This window comes from Aegilops tauschii, chromosome 5 (genome assembly GCF_002575655.3).
Source record: "Aegilops tauschii subsp. strangulata cultivar AL8/78 chromosome 5, Aet v6.0, whole genome shotgun sequence".
Classification (NCBI taxonomy): domain Eukaryota; kingdom Viridiplantae; phylum Streptophyta; class Magnoliopsida; order Poales; family Poaceae; genus Aegilops; species Aegilops tauschii.
Genome location: NC_053039.3, coordinates 62,893,519 through 62,914,646, shown reverse-complemented (window position 1 = coordinate 62,914,646; position 21,128 = coordinate 62,893,519). Strand labels below are relative to the sequence as shown.

The following is a 21,128-nucleotide window of genomic DNA, read 5'->3' as shown; positions in this document are numbered from 1 at the left end:
GAGCTATCTTACCCACTGGATACGCCAATTTACCAGGCACCACACCATGGAAAACGGTGTTGGACGGTCTAAGATTTTTATCTGTTAACCCCATGCGACGGAAAGTTTCATAATAAAGTATATTGATACTACTCCCTCCATCCATGAGTACATTGGTGAACTTATAACCCCCCAACCTGAGGTGCCACCACCAACGCCAGATGACCCGGATTATCAACCCGAGGTGGATGATCCTCTCGACTCCACACAATGGGCTGTTCAGACCGGCGTAAGTAACGGGGCACCGCCGGTTCAACGGAGTTCACTGCCCTTTTATGAAGCTTCTGATCGCGTTTACACAGGCTAGTGGTGAAGACATGGTACTACCCACTATTCAACTACTTTGGGTTGCTCTGGTAACCCGACTGCTGTTGCTGCTGTTGATTCCCCTGATGATTATAACCACCTTGGTTGCCTTGATTGCCTTGATTGCCATGACCGCTTTGATTACCGTGAAATCCTGAACTGGAACTGCTTCCACCATAACCCGGCCCATGAGACCCGGGGCCTGAACCGCCGGCCGGTCCATGATCATTCCGGAAAAAATCTGAATTTTTTAACTCCCGCATAATATAACAATCCTTCCAGAGGTGCGTGGCTGGCTTGTCCCGCGATCCGTGCTTTGGGCAGGGCTAGTTCAACAGGTAATTCAGGCGCTCCGGATTGGGACTTGGTTCTCCTCCACGTGGGGCGGTTTACCCTTACGACGCTGACCATTACCCTGCGCATTGGTATTAGCCACAAAATCTGAACTGTTATCCGCCTTACGCTTACCGCTGTTTCCATGACCCGTCGGGTTATGCTGCTGCCCTTTGGTGCTGCCGCCCTTCTTTCCCTTTCCTGTCTTGTCATCATCAAATTCAGGGTCCTTGGTACTATCGGAGTCGGCATACTTCACCAAGGCTGCCATAAGAGTCCCCATGTCATTGCAGTGACGTTTGAGCCGCCCCAACTTCAACTTCAGAGGTGTAAACCGGCAATTGCCTTCCAACTTAAAACTGTTGTATCAGCGTTGATGCGATCTGGTGAATGCAAAATTTCTGAAACCCGGCGCACCCAATGGGTTGTTGATTCTCCTTCCTCCTGGACACAGGCCGCTAAGTCCACAATTGACATGGGTTGCTTGCACGTGTCTTTGAAATTCTGAATAAACCGGGCTCTTAACTCGGCCCATGATCCGATGGAGTTAGCTGGCAAGTTCTTCAGCCAAGTGCGAGCCGTCCCTTCCAACATCATGGTGAAGTATTTAGCACATGCCGCATCATCTACGCCTAGCATCTCCATCGCCATCTCATAACTTCCAACCCATGCCTTGGGGATAAATCGGCAGTGTAATTCGGCACTTTACGTGGGCCCTTGAAGTCCTTGGGCAGCCATACATTGCGTAATGCTGGGACGAGACATGGCACCCCCAAAGAACTGGAGGTCACCCCTAGTTCCACCGAAGTTGTTGGACGAACCGGAGTAAGCTGACGGGCTGCGTTCTGTGCTGCTAACTCAGCCACCCGATGTGCCCTGGCACGGTCCACCACATCCTGAGCATCAACACCGCCACCCGCCGGGTTATGGCCTCGAGGCTGATTACGGTTCCACGCACTGCTAGACACAGCCGGTTCATCAATATGTCTGTTGTAACTCCGGCTTGGGCGGGGGGTGGAATGAATCCTCTCGCGACTGTACGAATAAGCCTGCTACTGAGTCAAAGCTGTCTGAAGGAGCTCCCTAGCTCGTCGCGTCTCCACCGCTACAGGGGACTCACCATCGACTGGGAGGGCTGCCCGTGAAGCGGCCGCGACTATGTTATCCAAGGTGTTGGAGTAATGACCCGGAGGTGTGGGCACATGTTGGGATGGCATATTCTAAGGAGGTGGGTCCATTGTGCGTGGCTGAACCGGCGTCCCCGTTCCAGGTGCCTCGACCCGGTTTACCACTGGCTGGTTGCTGGTTCCTGCTCCTAGTGTGTTGAAGAGATTTCTGGCTTCGTAAACCGGAGGCAGATGAGATCGGTACCTCCTTCTCATGACATCATTCCATGCGTTTTGATCCAACATAAGCCGATAAGCCTGTGCATCTAACTCGGCCTGCTTCGCCGTCATCCTGGCGTTTTCGGCGGCCAGGTCCGCTTTGGCTTGGGCTATTTGATCATTTACCTTTGCCACCTCCGCGTTGTGCTGCTCCTGATCCGCCGGGTTGACCTCAGCGGCTAGCAGCGCTGCCAAGGTGTCAAATAAATCGGACAAAGCATGAGCCAGTGGTGGTGCGGGGCCTCCTGCCCCAGCTGCCGTTGCCGGCGTTGAACCGGAGATCATCGCCGCGGTAGTCAAAGATTGTGGCGCTGACTGTGTACCGGCCATGAAGATCGCAACTCGGCTTGGCGGATCAAAGGGGTCCGGAATACTGTCGCCATCAGAACAGCCCCCAAACCGGCCATCCTGAAGCTGGTACAATGACTCGGTTTCTCCAGTAGATGACTTGTCCCCGGAGTAAACGACGGTTTCGCCATCATATTCCGATCTATCCTCAGATTCCACTCCGTGGATGACTCCCACGAAGGCACGCTTCATGGCAGGCTTAACGCAGGCAGATCTCGCACACTGAGCCGTTTCGATGATGTCGGTGCAGATGTCCGGCTCAGGGCCCGGTTCGCCAATCTTGCCGATGAACACGTGAATGCCGCCGAAGGGGACCCGGTACCCATACTCAATTGAGCCGGCCTTGGGGCCCCAGCCTGCGTCGTCGATGTAGAGTTTGCCGCGACGACTCTTGGTCATCCGGCCCACAGCATATCCCTTGAGTCCTTCGAAACTGCCCTCTAAGAACTCGAAACCATCGTGCGATAGCCCCACGGTGGGCACCAACTGTCGTGGTTTTGTCACGGCAGATGTCCTAGGGAAAGGACTTAGTCGTGGAGCCATCGCGACGGGTTAGCTTAAAGGGGTTAAAGCGGACAAAGGACATAGAGAGTTTATACTGGTTCGGCCCCTTGCGGTGCAGGTAAAGGCCTAGTCCAGTTGTTGTGGAATTGCTAGGGTTTCGATGACCAGGGAGCGAATTCGCTATGCCTGGCTCTCGAGTTGTTGTTTGTTCTCCCTAAACCGCCGCCGGGTCGTCCCCTTATATACATGGGTTGACGCCCGTCGGTTTACAGAATCCCGAGGCCGGTTCATAAATGTGTCCGGCCCGGTCTCTACTCTTTCTATCTTACAGCACAAGTTTACATATCAATGTCGGTTTATGTCTACAGGCCTTAATCCGCCTTTGGGCTTTGGGCCCCCATGAAGCGCCACCATCTTTGTCTTCATGGGCTTGAAACATAATAACTCGTTATGGGGATAACCCGGCCTCTCCTGGTCGGTTTATACCCAGTAGTAATATCCCCAACAGGTGTGGAGTGTCGAATCTAGTCGCGTGGGCCGTCGGGGAAGTCGGAGTGGCGGCTCCGAAGAGCACCTTTGTGTTGTGGGGTGTCAGATCTGGTCTGTGGGTGACAGAGTCGTCGGCTCGTGTGGAGTGCGACCTCGGGGACGGCGGGGAAGTCAAACAATGGCTCCCTAGAGCACCTCTATGATGTGAGTGTCGGATCTAGTCTCGTGGGCGGCAGAGTCGTCGGCTCGTGTGGCATGTGTGAGTTGTTGAGGTTTCTAAGACGGAGTGGCAGCTCCAGGTCGTGTGGTAGGGTAGTAACTCTGGTCATTTGGGTGACAAGGAAGCCGGCTTGTTTGGGTACGTAGTCCCAAGGCTGTTGTGTGTTTCATTGTATCGGTTTTCGTCCAGTATTCCTTATAGACTGACCAATTCTCTTCCTATTAATGCCTACAAGTATTCCTTATAAACTGGCTAATTCTCTTCTTATTAATGCAAAGGCCGAGAGCGTGTCGGTTCCTCGAAAAATGGCATTTCTCTCATAGCTGAAATATGTCGCAATGAAATAAAACTCACCACACATCCACAAACTATTTCCTAAATTACATTTTGTCCTCTGAACATTTGACCCACATTTTCCATATCTGATCCCAAAACCTTTGCCCCAAGAGTATAGGTTGTAACCTTTCTATAATTCATCAGTGTCACATAGCTAAATTGCAATTATTCAACGGTAGAAATAGCTGCCTTGAGTAAATATTGATTAAAAAAATTCCCAACACCGAGACTGTCATTAGTAGTACTATTGTATTTTTATTATTTACCTTACATCAGACTCAATCAAAAAATTACTCCCTTCGTCCTTCAAAGAGTGTACTTCCAACTTTATTGGGAAATCAAATTATCTCAAAGTTTGACTGAGTTTGTGCAAAAATATATCAATGTTTGTGAAACCAAATAGGTATATGATGGAAATATATTTTATCGGGAATCTAATGTTAGTACTTTGATGGCATAAATGTAAGTGTATTGTTGTATAAATACGGTCAAACATAAAAAAGTTTGATTTTTCAACAAAGTTAGAAGTACACTTTCGAGGATGGAGAGAGTATATCCTTAGAACAAGCTCTCTATAGACTGCTAGTACACCCAATGACCTATACCAAGCGTGCAGCCCAAAGCTGGCGGGCCAACCAAAAGAAAATATCTTATGGGCTATTATTTAAAGGCCTAGGAGTAAATGCATAGTGTACAAAATACCTTGGGCTGGGCAAACCACGCCCCATTAAGCCTTGCTTTAGCTCCGCCAGTGCACAAACCTCCAGTCCAGCCCGGCTGCCCGCGCTTCATATCGGGTAATAGCTTGGAGACCTGGGTGAGATCGTACACCTTTGTTTCTTCCTTGCAGTACTGTGCATCTATGTTCACGGCCGCTTCCGCATGTTCTAGTTCCCCTATACTGTCGTCCAAAAAAGATATAGTTCCATCTTTTAAGATGACATTCCATACTGAGATGATGTACTGAATAATTTTGATATGGTTTTTGGTGAGTACGGATGCTCTCGAAGTTCTTCAACATCTGAAAGTAGTTTTCCCTATACCATAAAGCACAACATTTCATTACGAGGCAAATAGTAAGTTTTTCTTGTACCATAAAGCACAACATTTTATCATGATTCAGACTATTCCTTGGACTGTATGAATCATAAAGCTAATTAGCATTGCCTCAGCATACGAAGTGTACCCATAAGAAAGCAAACGAAGCGGAAAATAAAGAGTCAATGCTCCATGCATATACATTGTAGGATCTGATATGTACAAAAAGTACACCACCATGCAATCATCACGGCTTTATAAAACGACCAAAACACATGAGTTCATATTTTCTCTAGAAAACAGAAGAACGCAAATTGAGTGTTGCACAAAATTATCATAACATGATCTCCCACCAGTATTGACAAAAAAATTACACGTATACTATTACATCAACAGTTAAGTTGAATGCACGCATTTATAGATGTACATAGAAGCAATTGTGGAGCTAGACAAGTTTCCTTTTTTTCTGTTACCTGTTTCAAGGCTTCCATGCCTATGTGGCAATCCTTCCATCAATGGTGGCAGTCGACCCTACTCGAGGAAGCGGCATGCTTCTTCAATTTAAGAAAAACAATACAACGAGCCATGCCATTGCGAAATGCAACAGTATTGTCTAATACCTCAAGCAAGCAGTTCACCATGCCATGCGTCCATCCTTGTTTTACCACTCCCTCGCGTGATTGTTTGACTTGGAAATACCTCCTATTCCGTTCCATTACCTTCTTATCACCAAGAAATAAAACATACGGATAGGGTGTGCACCGTTAAATTCCTGATGAAACCATTGTACATGTAGTAGGCCGAAGCAAGATGTTAGGTTGCAGACTTACAGTAGATAGATTCAGTAGCATACTTTGAGAAGGTACTCAAAATTGCAACCTGTGATTTGTGAGAGACACGAAGACAACAATAGTAATAATAAGCATGTCGATCACGTGCAGCTACTTAATAGGACTGAAAGTACAATAACAAATAAGAGGATATTTCAAAACAAAAATACTGGAAAGATGACTTTTCCATACAGTACCATTCCATAATTAGAAGAAATGAAAATAACATCTTCATATGTCCTCTCCAAATTAGTATACCTGCGATTTTGAAACATACATGTTTTCTTTCTAGTTAGTGTCTTTCCAACTATGTAGTTTATTCAGTTTCTTCTAATTGATACTTCTACAGGTATGTACAGATTGAAACAGAACACTTGCAAGAGGGATGACAATTCCATATGCTCCAGCGGGCGACACTAATTATTTCCATCAAGAAGGAGAGTTGCAAATGCCTTCTTGATACAACCAATGGCTACAAGCATAGATAACTGAAATTAGAAATCATCATTGCCTTGTTGCATGCTAAGGAGGATACAACCTGTGATCTTGGGGAAAATGGATATGACTTTGTATAGTACCATTTGCATTATCAATATGAGACCATGTTTTCGGTGGAAATATTTGTTATGATCAAGGTTGGGACTAATAGGCTCACGCAGATTGCGCATTCTGTGGTGCAGCATTTCCAAACTGCTTTCATGCCAGACAGAAACATCCTAAAAGAGGTTGTGGTCCTTCATGAAACGCTCCATGAAATTCACACGAAAAAACTAGATGGAGTTGTTTTTAAGGTGGATTTCGAGAAAGCGTACGATAAAGTCAAATGGTCATTCCTTCAACAGGCCTTGCGTATGAAAGGTTTTGAAGAAGCCTGGCGGCGCCAGGTAGAATCATTCACGCAAAAAGGGAGTGTTGGAATTAAAGTGAATGATGACATAGGTCATTATTTCCAGACACATAAGGGCCTAAGACAAGGGGATCCAATGTCTCCTATTTTGTTCAACATTGTAGTTGATATGTTAGCAATTCTGATAGGAAGGGCTAAGGAGGCTGGTCAGGTGGGTGGATTAGTGCCTCATCTAGTTGACGGAGGTGTGTCTATCCTACAGTACGCCGATGATACGATCATCTTTATGAAGCATGACTTGGCAAAAGCGAGAAATATGAAGCTGGTGTTATGCTTATTTGAACAATTGACCGGGTTAAAGATTAACTTTCACAAAAGCGAATTGTTCTGTTTTGGAAGAGCCAATGAGGAACAAGAGGCTTATAGGCAATTGTTTGGGTGCGAATTGGGGACTTTACCTTTTACGTATTTAGGTATACCAATTCACCATCGTAAGCTGACAAACAGAGAATGGAAGTGTATCGAGGATCGCTTTGAAAAGAAACTGAGTTGCTGGAAGGGCAAGCTCATGTCTTACGGAGGCCGATTAATTCTGGTTAATTCGGTTCTCATGAGTATGTCTATGTTTCTCTTGTCGTTCTTCGAAGTCCCAGTTGGAGTTAGGAAAAGACTGGACTTCTATGGATCCCGATTTTTCTGGCAGAGCGATGAACTTAAAAGAAAGTATAGACTCGCCAAGTGGGATATTATCTGTCGACCGAAAGACCAAGGGGGTCTTGGCATTGAGAACCTCGAGGTCAAGAACAGATGTCTTCTCAGCAAGTGGATGTCGAAGTTGTCTCTCGAGACTGATGCCACTTGGGCACAGATCCTTCATAGCAAGTATCTTCACTCCAAAACTTTGTCCCAGGTGACAGCGAGGCCGACCGACTCACCTTTTTGGAAAGGGCTTATGAGAGTCAAATTAGCCTTTTTAATAGGACAAAGTTTATTATCGGTAATGGTGCTACCACACGATTCTGAGAGGATACTTGGCTCGGAGAGACTCCCCTTGCACTTCAATATCCGTCTCTGTATCGTATTGTTCAACGACGTGATGCTTTCGTTGCAACGGTACTTCAATCCATTCCCCTTAATATTCAGTTCAGGAGGACGCTAGCCGGTAATCGTTGAGAAGAATGGCTCCATCTAGTGAGTAGACTGATGGAGGTTCAGCTATCTCAACAACCCGACAAGTTACGCTGCAAGCTTACTAGGTCTGGAGAGTTTACAGTTAAATCAATGTATTTTGATGTTATCAATTCAAGCTCTATTCCTAGTTTCAAATATGTTTGGGCTGTCAAAGTTTCTTTAAAAATCAAAGTGTTTATGTGGTTTGTACATAAACAAGTCATCTTAACCAAGGACAATTTGGTAAAGCGTAACTGGACAGGACCTACTAGGTGTAGTTTCTGTGATCGGGATGAAACCATCAAACACCTTTTTCTTGATTGCCCGTTGGCAAAAGTTTTATGGCGGACGGTCCATATTGCCTTTAATATTACTCCTCCGAGTTCTGTCAGCACGTTATTTGGAACGTGGCTTAACGGGATAGAGTCCGAAACAGCAAGACACATTCGCGTAGGAGTATGTGCTTTATTATGGGCAGTATGGAACTGCAGAAATGATTTGGTTTTTAACATATCAACAAATATTCATTTTTTGCAGGTTATATTCCGAGCCACGGTGTTGATCCGTATGTGGTCGCTACTCACTCCGACGAAGGCCATGGAGCGTTTGGTTACTGGATCTATCCGGTGGGAGATGGTAACACGAGATATCTTCAACCGGTTTGGATGGCGGTCATGTAATAGGATAGGCAATTAGTTTACCTATCTCTCTTATGCCAGCCATTTGTGGCTTTTTTTGCTAGTTTTGTTATTGGCCTTTTGGCTCTTTGTGAGCTTTCCTTTACTTTTGTTGGAGACTTTAAGACCTTGTTGAACTTTTTTGCTTATCTATAAAGTTGGCCGTATGCATCGATCTGATGCAGAGGCCGGAAAGTCCCCCCTTTTGAAAAAAATACGTAAAGTAATAACTGAACGACTTCGTAAGTGTGAGCTAAAGCTCATTTCTGATAGGACGCTACTCTTTTTGAAGAGTAAACATTTCCCTTGACCATCACGAACCATGGACAAGTCTTGGATTCCCCTTGGCCAAAGACTGCAATTTAGGGAGCAATAACCTAACGCCGTATCACCCTAGACAAAAGTTGTGAGCAATCACCTATATCCACAACCATTTGTGTCATGTTTTGAATTGTGTCAAAAAAATCTGTGTGATGTTTAGTTAGTAGAGATAATTCACAGAAGATTTGGCACTGGTTTGATTTCAGTTTTGAATTTAGAACAGTGGCAAATAAATAAAAACAGAAAAAAAAACCGAAAACCTACCTGAGGCCCAGCCAGCCCACGGCCAGGTCGTCTTGAATCTCTGCCAGTAGGAAGAGGCCTGTCGAGCGCGCGCTCATCCTGCAGCCACCTCTTGCTTAGCGTTGTCTCCCGCGTCCTCATCCCCATCAGCTCGCCTGGGAGATGCCCTGAACCCCCTCTCACTTTCCCATCGCTCTGGAGCTCTCTCCCTCTCTTCTAGCGCTCGGTTTCGAGCTTGCCCGAGCGCACAGCCCTAGCCGCCGTTGATTGTCCGCGTGGCCACCGGCGAAGAATCCCCGCGCCTTCGTGTACAGAAGCTTCGACAGGCCTTGCAGCGTCTCTCCGCACAAGGATTCGAGCAGAAGAGCGCCGAGACGACGCCATCGACCACGACTTCGCCCCTCTGCCCGACGATCGCCTCCGACTGATTCGGCCACTGCAGAGCCTCCCTGATCCTGGTGAGCGCCTCTACAGACTCGCCGTGAGGTCCTCTTCGATTCCACTCTAGCCATCTGCTTGATTACATCCTCTAGTCGCATCGCCCGCAAATCCGATGGCCACCGCCCCTATCACAAAATCTGAATAAAAAGCTGAATACACTACGATAGGGGTGGACAGGAGCACATGCGGTGGGAGACTTACCATGATGGAGGAAAGAGTGGATGGAGGGCAAACGCCGGATGGAGCGCGACCACCGCGGAACATAGAGTGGATGATAATGGACATGAGCTCTTCCGTCCTCTGACCCGCGCGCACCGACCACATCTCTACCGGGCAGCGCCACAACCACCTCTTCCTCTGTGTCTGCGCTAGCACCATCGTCACGCTCTTCCCTCTCTATGACCGACACAAGAGACGGAGCGAGAAGCAATCAATCCTCTGGATCCAGATCAAGCAAAGGGTGAAATTAGGAAAGGTTCAGAAAACCCGTTATTTGTTTCCAGAAAATCCGTTATTTGTTTCCTAAAATAATTTTTCATTAATAAGAGAGATCGGTTGATTTGGATAAATTGGGAAAATTTAGTCCGTGATTTTTTGTACGTTAGAAAAGTGCTGCTTTGCTAAAAAAATGGAGAGAAAAATAAACCAACGTGAAGAGTGGTGGTGGGAGGGGAGACGAAAAAAACCAGACGAAAAAATCCCAGACGAAAGTGGTGGGACGAAAATAAACCGTGGATACTATTCAACCAACTCATCCATTAGGACTAGAGATTTATGTCTACAGTTGTGTTGTGATATCTTCCCGTGAGTCTCTTATCTTGATCGTGCACATCTGCGTCTATGATTAGTGTACGATTGGGTTGGGGGCGTCACAGGACCAGACCGGCGGGGAGCAAGTTGACAAAGATGGGAACCGCGTCCTCATATGCTTCCTGGCCTCCCACCGGCCACAGCTTCGTGTGCCCCCACTCGCAACCGCGGCCGCTAACCAAAAAGCGAAGCGTCTTCGCGCTATCAGTATCCACAAAATCCAACTCGTGCAAGGCCGGCTCCGGCGGCAGCGACACCTCCTCCGCCTTGCCCTTTTCCCTTTATCTACAGAAGGTATGGGTCTACGCGACTCCATGGAGAAAGATCCCGGATGGGGGTAGATGCGAGGAAAAGGAGAAGAGCTTGGGAGATGGCGGAGAGAATGGCTGAGGGGTGAGAGCAACGGAACGAGCTAGCATCGCCCCGACAACCCTCCCTTATAAATCAAGGGGCAGACGCAAGGGAAACCGCCCGCCTCTCGGTGTTAACTGCCCATGCTCCCCGGTTTTCAAGAACGCGCCGCGAACATGGGCGGGAATTGAGGCACTCTCGTGGTCTGACAAAAGCGCCCCTCAAGCCATCCTTCAATACAACGCAAAAAGTCTCCATCGTTTGGTCCCGTCATGGGTGGCCAGTCGCCACGCGTCAAGGCTCTGGAACGACATGGCCCCCGTCCCCCATCTCGATCCCTGCAATCACCAAGACGAGTAATGGGACCGGGGGCTACTGTCAGCGTCAATAAAACTAGGGCATTACTAACCCGGTAAGAAGAGCCTTGGCGTCGAGGACATCGATGTTACTCCATCCAGGGGAATATCGTCAGAGACCTCGATACATCCATTGGACCCTGGCCTGGTTCGTCAGGAGACATGTCACAAGTAAAGGGTGGACCGTTTCCTGGAAGCCCTTCACGGGGACTTCCCGGGATGCCACAACGACATGCCGCTTGCCCTTGCAGGGGAATGAGTCTTCTCTCCTTAAGGGCGTAGGGAGTCCGTACCCCGCGACACTGCAACTTGCATCTGGATGGAGACAGAGGGCAAATGGCTAGCCCTTACACATGGGCTCTGGCAAGACCCATGCGGCTCAAGCTATACATGGTGATTACAGTAATATTCACCTACTTCTTAGACTGCTACAGTGGTGGTACCTCATCACCGCCCAACGAATACCAAAGGGGGAAGCGAGGTATTCATAGGGTAATGCGCTGCCCCATAAGGACGTTATCGTCACACGTACAAGCATGCCATGGGCGACCATGCCACTAAATTATAGATTGTGCTAGCCTACCCCAATGTATATTCTGCCAATCAGAGCCACCGGCAAGGCCTCTCCCTGCACTATAAAGAGGGGAGACCGAAACCTCACAAGGGTTCAAGCTTTTCATCTTGTAATAGACACATTGTAGCTCTCTCCATTGAATACAAACAAGGCAGGAGTAGGGTATTACACCGAGAAGGTGGCCCAAACCTGGGTAGTTCTTTGTGTTCATCTACAGTTCATCCACATATCTCATCCATGACTTAGGATTGTTGGACGTGTTCAGTTCCTGTCCGAACTTTCAAAGAGTTGTTTCTCACAACTCATATGTAGGTTCTTACAAACCGACAGACTCAACGATGGATTCTATCATCACCATTGGGATTTGATCAAAGATGGTGTTACAAACGCGGTTCTAGATTATCTAAACGACGACCATTTGTTGAATATGTTAAAAAAATATCTTGATTCAGAAGATAAAACACCCAAAGAATATCACCCAATACAAGCATATTTCTTTATGCAATGTTATATACAAGCTATGTTCCAAGATTTTGGCTAGCCCATTTTGTAAGATTCTTGATTAGATCAGTGTTGAGGAACAAAGTACTTTGTACCGGGGAGACTTATCATGGATAATGTGATTGCGGCATATGAGTGCATTCATTCTATGAAAAGAAAGAGGGGCAAGTAGTATTGCTGTGCAGTGAAATTATATATGATGAAAACGTATGATCGCATGAGTGGTCCTATCTCCAAGGGATCATGCTTCACTTGGGATGGTTGAGATCTTAGGGGGGGGGGGGTATGTTGACAAATAAACTAGCATGACAGCGGCAGTCTAATTTCGTTGCCATGGCAGCGCTATTTAGTCGACATGGCAGTGATCAGTTAGTTCGCGTTATTCAGACTGTCTGTTGGTACCGCTTTAGGACGTGACTTGTACGAACCCGAGGATCGTTTGTAGGCCTATTAGACTTGTTCTCGATTGTGGGATTGCACGATCCAGTAGGAGATCGAGCTAGCTCTACATCATGTTTGCTTTCTGTTGAGAAATAACATGAAGAAAGAAAAGCAACATTCAGGGTGCTGCACAAAAATTCAGAGTTCTTCCTCTATTCTTGTTAGAGTGACAAAAACAGAGAGAGGGATCAAGATGAGAGAATTGTGAGTGCTAATAGATATGCCTTTTGCCAACACCATATATCTTACCAATAATTTTATTTTTTTTCAAGAAATTTGCTTTTGGAGGTTACTCAAAGACCTCCTCCCTCCCCTAGTTCGTGCGTATGTGTGTATTGATTTCCATTCTGATCGAGATTTTCTAGTTCACACAACTTTCATGACCTACAACTAGAGACTGTTAAGCATAATGCTGGAATCTATAAAATCTAAATAGTTGATCCCCACTGACTCTAATTCTCTCAACATGCATCTCTCCACATCACCAAATGTGCCACGTCATTATCCATTACAACTATTTTGTAGCACATGCATGCCCCAAATTTAACTGTTCCATCCCCAATGGTCCAACGTACATGCATACTCTTTGTTCACACACAATTGCTTCCGAAAGAATAGCTTTTGATTTAGGTCATTTCATTCATACAAATTTTATCCAACATTAATCTTTGAAATCCCGCAGCAAAGCGCGGAGAAATCACCTAGTTTCTTAGACTCTGGACCCATATTGAATTACATGCATCAAATAGTTCACCCAAGCCTAAACTTATGGAGAAAAGTGGTGTATATATTTCAACACAGGATACATGTGTTGCAAATGGCCAAAGACTACTAATTTATTCGAATGGAATCATTTTTCGATAGATGTATTCATTGTTCTAGAAATTTATTTCATTTGTCGTTACAAATTTATTTGAAGAGTCATGAGTAATGACACATAGAACATATCCTAGTTTTTCAAGGAGATGTATCCATTGTTGATCATCCACTCCATACTCCAGTGGTTGTTCACATTCTTGAGAGTCCAATAGGCCCATCCAAACGTTGCCCTCTCATACACATCCATCTGTGCATTTGCAAACATTTGGAACTCTTGCTTCGCTGCATTAGGCACCTTCCACTCAGCGACCCATTCTCCTACGGAAAACATGTCACATGATATATTTTTATTAAAGTCCCGAAGAATGGGGATTCTAAAACCAAAAGGGAATAGTTACAGTTACCTACAAAGGTGAGGGGACCATTTTCCCTCGTGACAATGCTAAGATCGCTTGAGTAGTTGGTCTTGATGAAATCAATATTTTGTTGCACGGTGAAAGTATCAAACATGTTGTTGAACAACGCGTAGTAATGCACATCAATGACAGATCCGGGTAACCCGCCAGCGAGCCCGAGGAACTCTGTTGGGTCCGGGGATGACAGCCGGTTGGACATGATCACGTAGGCATCCGATGAGTGCTTCCTGACGGCATTGTACCCGTCGCGGTAGTACGTTTTTAGGCTCTCCAGGGATACGCCGGGCGCCAACGGCTCGTTCATTAGCTCAACTGCGAGGAGGCTTGGGCTTTTGGCGTACCTGGATGCGAGGAAATCTACCACTTGCACAGTTTGTGCGATGTTAGTGTCGGTGGTGCCCCAGTCCTGTGAGCCATCCTTGGAGGAGCTGTGCTCGAAGGGATTTTGCGACCCAGGAGCTGCATGTAGGTCAATGATGACGCCTAGATTGTACTTCCTGTTCATGCAAACAAATTGAGCATTTACAAAGCGGAATGTTTCAAAAAAAAGAATAAAAAGGAGGATCAAACGTAGGCCAAAAGTTAATTAGATAACGGAAGCTTTAGTTTGCTCAAGATGATGCCAAGGTCAGCCCCTGGCCTAAATATTCCGATAGTTGAGCCGATCTTTGATTTCATACATTTAGCAAAATTATATTACAAGTTTCTAAAGGTTACTTACTCTGCCCATTTGAATGCCTTGTCCAAGGTTTTAAGTGAACCTCCAACGTAAGGTGCTGGAGGTCTGGGGTCGTTAGCAATCCACCATCCCACTGGTATTCTCACTGCGGTCAGCCCGCTTTCGGAGATGAACCTGAAGTCAGCTTCCACTATATATGTGCTCCAATGGTTCTGCCAAACATGCAACATTCCACAAAATTGAGGTGCCAAGAATGATACGTATTCCTAACTTCCAGAGGGAGAACAATGGTACCTATTTCTAGCTAAGTTATAAAATCTACCAACTATAAGTATCTACCTTGTCAAGACAAGAAAAGCACACTTCTCGCAATAATAATAATACTAATGATGATGATGATGATAACACACAATCAGTTAGATAATATTACTATATCGTGAACACCAAAAACTTGGTGTATCTTTTTTCATTTGAATAAATTACATTTTCAGTTGTTTTTTATGCAATGATTTCAAACAAGTTGTACCCGATTAAGTTATTCGCTGCACAAAGATCGGCACTACCCTTTCTCGTTTCCTTGTGCAAGTGGACAAAGATATACTAATAAACAAGAGGAAAATGACGAGGGAAACCACTGAGGACAGTGATCTCCACGTGATGCATGATAAGCATAATGTACAAGTGTTGCTCACTATATATAGCTCTGAATTAAAACAGGGGTCCGCAAGTGGAGCAGTGATGCTCAATGTATTTACCCTGAGAATAGGTGTAGCCTTTGTCGTCCCATAGCCGTTGCAGATCTGGTACTCCCCTTGTAGCCCCGTCACTCTAGTCACCACGAACACCGACGGGTCGTCGTCGCCCCAGCTGGTGCGCTGGCCATAATCGGCCGTCAGCGAGGCATCTTTGTTTGCCTGCACGCCGTCAACGGAATGTGACTAATATAGTTTGGAACATGAAAGAAAATGAGATTTTCTTATAATTACTTATTGTTTGCGCTAGTCAAAATCCCTAGAAAAGCTAGTCAACATTGGAGGCTCATGTTGAATAATGGAGAATCTGTTTTGAACGCACTTGTTGCCCAGTTGGCAAACATAGTAGTATGAAGGACGTGGATTTTTAGAGCTTGTCTCATGAACACTTTTATCTTTATCCTCAAATATAGCTTTGAGATCTGTGTTAAACAACTAGCTTACTATATTTTCCGTAGTACGAGTAGTGAAGTGCTGACCAATATATGCGGTATTTCGTACTATTATCGTTACCTGCAAGAAGAGCCCGTTGGGCGCCATGATCCGCATCCTGTACTGGTCGCCGGGGCTGCGTACCAATCGGAACGTCTCGGACCGCCCCGGCGCCGCCGCCGTCGCGACCAGCGAGCCGTCGCTCTTGACGCCCACGAACTGGTTGCCGAACACTTTGAAATTGAATGTCACCTGGTTGATCCGCCACAGCTTGAAGGTCTCCCAGCCAGACGCCTGCGGCCGGTTCGCCACCAGCCCCGCGCCGCCGCCATTCTCCGCGGCCACGTAGGCGTTCTGCGTTACCGACTTGAACTGCAGCTGCGTGCCGTCCTGTAGGTACGTCGGCGTGCTGATCGGTCAAGAACCAAAAACACAGAGCCATATGCAAAGCTACGACGTTGATTTACCAGGAGATCGTTGTTGGGGATGCCGTCGAAGAGGGACGGCAGGATCCAGCCCTCCGTCACCAGCCACCCGCCGAGGTTCACCGCTCGCACGGGGAGACGAGGAGCAGCCATAGCCGCCGAGCTTCGGGAGAGGAAGCACAGCATGAGTAACGAGGCATAGTGGAAGAGGCGGCTCCTCATTTCGCAGCTAATGCTTCTTCAGAACAACTGGGATCGGTTGCTTGCAAGTTGCAACGCAGTGCTCTGCTCTGCCGTCCTCTGCTCGCTTATATAGCTCACGGCTGATGATTAATTAAGATATGATCAACTTGTTGGATGCATGAACACCAGATTAGAACGGGAGGGTTTCCACTAACGATAACAATCCGGGGGTCCAAACTAATGGCTAGCACGAACGAAGTTTTAGGTTTACTTTAAGTGAAAACATGTTCCACTTTTATTTTTGGCGAGTACTCTGCGCCGGCGCACCGGCCCAAAACTTTCGGCCGGTCGCACCAGCAGCGTAGGATTTGTTTGTTTGCAGCCGCACGATTTCCTTCCCCCTCTCCAGCGTCTTCTTCTATGAGAAAATAGCCCTATCGCGCCGCCATGGATGCGAGGCCTTGAAGCACTGCCCAACGATGCTTCCTCCTCTCCTGCGTCTTCTCCTCCTCTACTGCTGCCCCCGCTGTCGGTCGTCGCCCTCGCCGCCGGTCGCCGCAGTTCGCCGCCGTCGTCTACTATATTTCTCACCGGCTCCACGCATGCCGTAGCCTGTCCCCATGGTTGCAGCTCCACCTGACGGCGGTCGCAGCTCCACATGACGGTGGTCGCAGCTCCAGTCGTGGCGGCCACAGCTCCGGCGGCCATGGCCAGCGGCCGCAGCACCTCTGACAACGAGCTCGCAAAAAAACTGTACTACCCCTCTGGTTGCCGGTTGCAGGAAAAAAGTCAGCCGATTGTAGCAAAAAAACATTACAGTTCGAGCAAAAGAAAGTCGCCGGTGCCGCCACTCGGTCGCCATCGTAGCAAAAACTCTAAGCGATTGTAGCTTTCTGATTGCCGGTTGCAGCAAAACAGAATGACGCAGTTGTAGCAAAAAATAAAAAAATGATGCTAATCACATCTGCGTATGGTGGTAACAAAAATCGTTGCTGGTGGTAGCAAAAAGTTGTGTCGTTTGTAGCATAAATAAACATAGTCGCTCGCCGTCGGGTTGCATAATCTTTCATGAATGATTTAGCGAAGAAAAAAGTCGTCGCCGGTAGTAGCAAATGAAGCCGTAAGTAGTAGCAAAATCAAACGACGGTTCCAGCAAAAACAAAAAACAACAACGAAGTTTCAATAGTTGGTTCCAGCAAAAAATTTGGTTGGTTGTAGCAAAATGCGACACCGGTTGTAGCAAAAATACGGTGCCGGTCCCAGCAAAAGGGCAGTACTTCTTCGGCTCACGGTTGCAACTCTGCGGGTGTGCGGTTCCAGCTCCGCTGCGTACCGGTTGCAGCATCTCACCATGCGGTAGAGACCGCCGTGTAGTAGCAATGGTCGTCTCCCATGCTTGTCTGTAGGAAAGAGAAGAAGGAAGGAGCGAGAGGAAGAAGATAACCAGAGAAAAAAGGAAATAGGAAGGGGCTGCGGTGGGCCCAGGCGCACGTAGGCTGAGGAGGTTGAGTGGGTGATTGGTCAAACTTGCATGTGATCGACGCGGGCCGCTGGATTGCATGTGATCGACAAGCGCGATGGTGCGACCGGCCGAAATTTCGGCCGGCGCGTAAAACGTTTCCCTTTATTTTTTTTAGGAAAACATGCTCCACTTACATTAACGTGGCCAAAACCGTTCCCTGTCTCGCCCATTTTCCGATTCGAAAACTCATGGGCCACTAATCTGGCCTACGGCCCCGTGATTCAAATGAGCTTACAACCTGGTCTCCGCGCTGGAAAAATCCGGCTTTCCACTAAACTTGACGGTGTTGTACTAGGAAACCGGGACCTCCTATAGGGCGCGCAAGGGATCTGGCGCCCGCAGCAGCCAAAAATACCTCCTCAGGCGCACGTAGGCTGAGGAGGTTGAGTGGGTGATTGGTCAAACTTGCATGTGATCGACGCGGGCCGCTGGATTGCATGTGATCGACAAGCGCGATGGTGCGACCGGCCGAAATTTCGGCCGGCGCGTAAAACGTTTCCCTTTATTTTTTTAGGAAAACATGCTCCACTTACATTAACGTGGCCAAAACCGTTCTCTGTCTCGCCCATTTTCTGATTCGAAAACTCATGGGCCACTAATCTGGCCTGCGGCCCCGTGATTCAAATGAGCTTACAACCTGATAGATATTTACACCGCGAAAGTTTAAATAAACAGAAAATAGACGCGCTATTTATTGCACAATACACTGGCATTTATACAGTTCAATTATTGAAAATATGTTCAAATGTTACGGATGGAGTTCTTGAGCATGCAAAAAAAGTCCGCGTATTCAAAAATAGTTCTGAATACACATTGAACATTTTCTTAGTCTAGGGTGAACATTATTCAAAGAAACACAGAACATTTTTCTAAAATACGCTGAACTTTTTTTGAATACATGCTGAACAAAATTTCTCTACACGATGAACATTTTTTATACACACTGAACATTTTTTCAATGTATGGTGAACAATATTCAAATACACGTAGAACTTTTTTTTAAATACGATGAACTCCTTTTGAATGCATGCTGAACAAAATTTCTATACATGATGAACATTATTTTATACACACTGAACATTTTTTCAATGTATGGTGAACATTTTTCTTCAATACGGTTAACAAAAAATTGGAATTCAGAACTATTTTTGAAACATGAACAAAATTTGGAATTTCGAAAAACATTTTCTGAAAAGTCAAACTAATTTCGAAAAATATGAACGTATTTTGGATATTGAAAATAGTTCATCCAATTCGAAAATAGTTCATCAAATTTTAAAAAGTTCACTGGTTTTCAAAAAAAGTTCATTGAATTTGAAAAAAAGTTCATCAATTTTGAAAAAAGTTCATGGAATTTGGTGAGAAAAGTTCATCGATTTTGAAGAAAACTTCATCGAATTCAAAAAAAAGTTTATAAAATTGAAAAAAAGTTCGTCGATTTGGAAAAGACAGAAAAAGGAAAAAGAAAAAGAAAAGGCAAAAAGAAAGAACAACAGAAAAAAAGAAAAAAGAAAAATACGTGAGAAGTAAAGAGGAAAGAGGAATTAGATAATCGCAGAAGGTGGCTTGGCTGTTAAGGTTAGCGCGTCCTGTAAGAACCCCGCGGCGCGGGTTCGATTCCCCCTCATGCCCTTTTTTTTGCAGCAAGTTCAGAAAACGAAAAAACATGAAAAGGGGCCGGCCCATCGCGGAGAGAGGGTGTGCGCCCGTTTGTCGAAATAGAAGAAACGGGCGCAACGGGCGCCGTTTAGGAATTGCCCGTATTTGCCACATTCTGCGGCAAGGTTTTTTTTTCTGAGACAACTGCGGCAAGTTTTCGACTTATCGCATTCGTTCAATGGTACATGGCCCGGCCCAGTTAGCTTTTTTCGTGCAATCATTTTCCAGTTTTCGATCCTTCCAGAAGGTTCCTGGACAAGTTTTTCTGGTTTTCAGGTTTTCTCTTTCTGTTTTTTGTTTTTCCTAGTTTTATTTTTTATTTTTTCTGCTTCTCTTTCTTTGTCCCCTTTCTTCTTTTTTTGTTTTTCCTTTTTTTGTTTATCTATTTCCCTTTCTTCTTTTCTTGAAAAATATAAATTTCAAAAAAAGTTCAAATATTCAAATTTTGCTTCCCTTTCCAAAAAATGTTCTTAAAAAGTTGTTTGAAGATTCAAAATTATTTTGGTTTAAAAAATCATGTATTCAAAAAATCTTTGCATTTCAAAATTTATCAGGATTTCAAAATTTCTTCTCCGTTTCAAAAAAGTTTCGTGCTTTAAAAAATTGTTCCTCTTTTCAATATTTGTTAACAAAGTCGAAAAAAGTTCGGGAATTTTAGAATTTGTTCGTGATTTCAGAAAATTGTTCGGATTTTTCAAAAAATGTTAATAAGTTCAAACAATTACTCAAATTTTGGGAAATTATTCGGGATTTGTTTTCAAATAGTGTTATGTCTAATACTGCCATTAATTCTTTAAGTGATGTGATGTATATTTGTCGCCAGATCACTTTGGTCATATTGGCTAGCAGCGAGCGCGCATGAGTAGGCAGTCGCGGGTTCGATTCCCAACGACCGCATGCTACCCTTTTGCTATGCTTTTGTCCTGTTTTATATATAAAGCACCACACCAACAACAACATCGAGGAGAAGCAACATGTTAAAGAGAGATAAACAAGAAGAAGAAAAAGTAAGAAAGAGATCACCATAAGTCCAAAGAGGCAAGTAGGGTTATGTTGAGGGCACCAGCTCAACAAGCCCTAAAAGAAGAAGAAACAGGGAAAACAAGCCGCCAATAAACTAGTCAGGACCCGGAGGAGGAGAAGGTAGCGGTAGTGCCAAGTGGAGAGCCAAAGATCTGAGTCGTGAAGTAAGAGCATCAATGGCGATATGATCCTAGTCGCGGCTAAGCGGCTTCCACGGCTGCAAAATCCCACACATTTTATATATAGCATCACAGGAACGCCGCAAAAGGGAATGCCTAATAACCTGGTTGTGGCGAATCATCCATAGCGTCCATGCGAGAACACTGATGCCCAACCATCTAATATGGCGGGTGGCCACAGATCTCGCGAGTAATTCCCCAAACAAGTCAGTTTGTGTGACACCACCCACTACCGATAACTTCCCTGAAACAACCCCAAAGGAATTGAGCTGAAACATATGAGAAGAAATGAAGAATATGTTGTTGGGAATCTTTTTCGGTGCCGCACAACAGTAAACAGCCATCCCCGAGGCCATGCCGCTTTAGGACCTCCACTCCTGTAGGAATGCGACCACGGATCCATTGCCACTGGAAGATCCTAATATTGAGGGGGAGCCTAACAGACCATACCTGCGAGAGGGGCTCCGGCCTAGGCAGAG

General features: G+C 45.8%; 1 protein-coding gene and 1 long non-coding RNA gene across 2 annotated transcripts; both read right to left on the bottom strand.

The window, feature by feature from the left end:
• Nucleotides 1-4,443: 4,443 nt before the first annotated feature.
• Nucleotides 4,444-9,840, bottom strand: LOC123493852 (uncharacterized). Its single transcript, XR_012184107.1, has 5 exons — nt 9,729-9,840; nt 5,829-9,652; nt 5,619-5,717; nt 5,472-5,529; nt 4,444-4,997 (listed from the first exon to the last, which is right to left on the bottom strand). It is a non-coding gene; the product is annotated as an uncharacterized lncRNA (long non-coding RNA).
• Nucleotides 9,841-13,395: 3,555 nt separating this feature from the next.
• Nucleotides 13,396-16,375, bottom strand: LOC109741516 (probable glucan 1,3-beta-glucosidase A). Its single transcript, XM_020300608.4, has 6 exons — nt 16,126-16,375; nt 15,740-16,048; nt 15,230-15,388; nt 14,517-14,686; nt 13,784-14,292; nt 13,396-13,697 (listed from the first exon to the last, which is right to left on the bottom strand). Exons 1-6 carry the CDS (start codon nt 16,303-16,305, stop codon nt 13,510-13,512), a joined length of 1,515 nt encoding a protein of 504 aa, XP_020156197.1. The 5' UTR covers nt 16,306-16,375; the 3' UTR covers nt 13,396-13,509.
• Nucleotides 16,376-21,128: the final 4,753 nt, after the last annotated feature.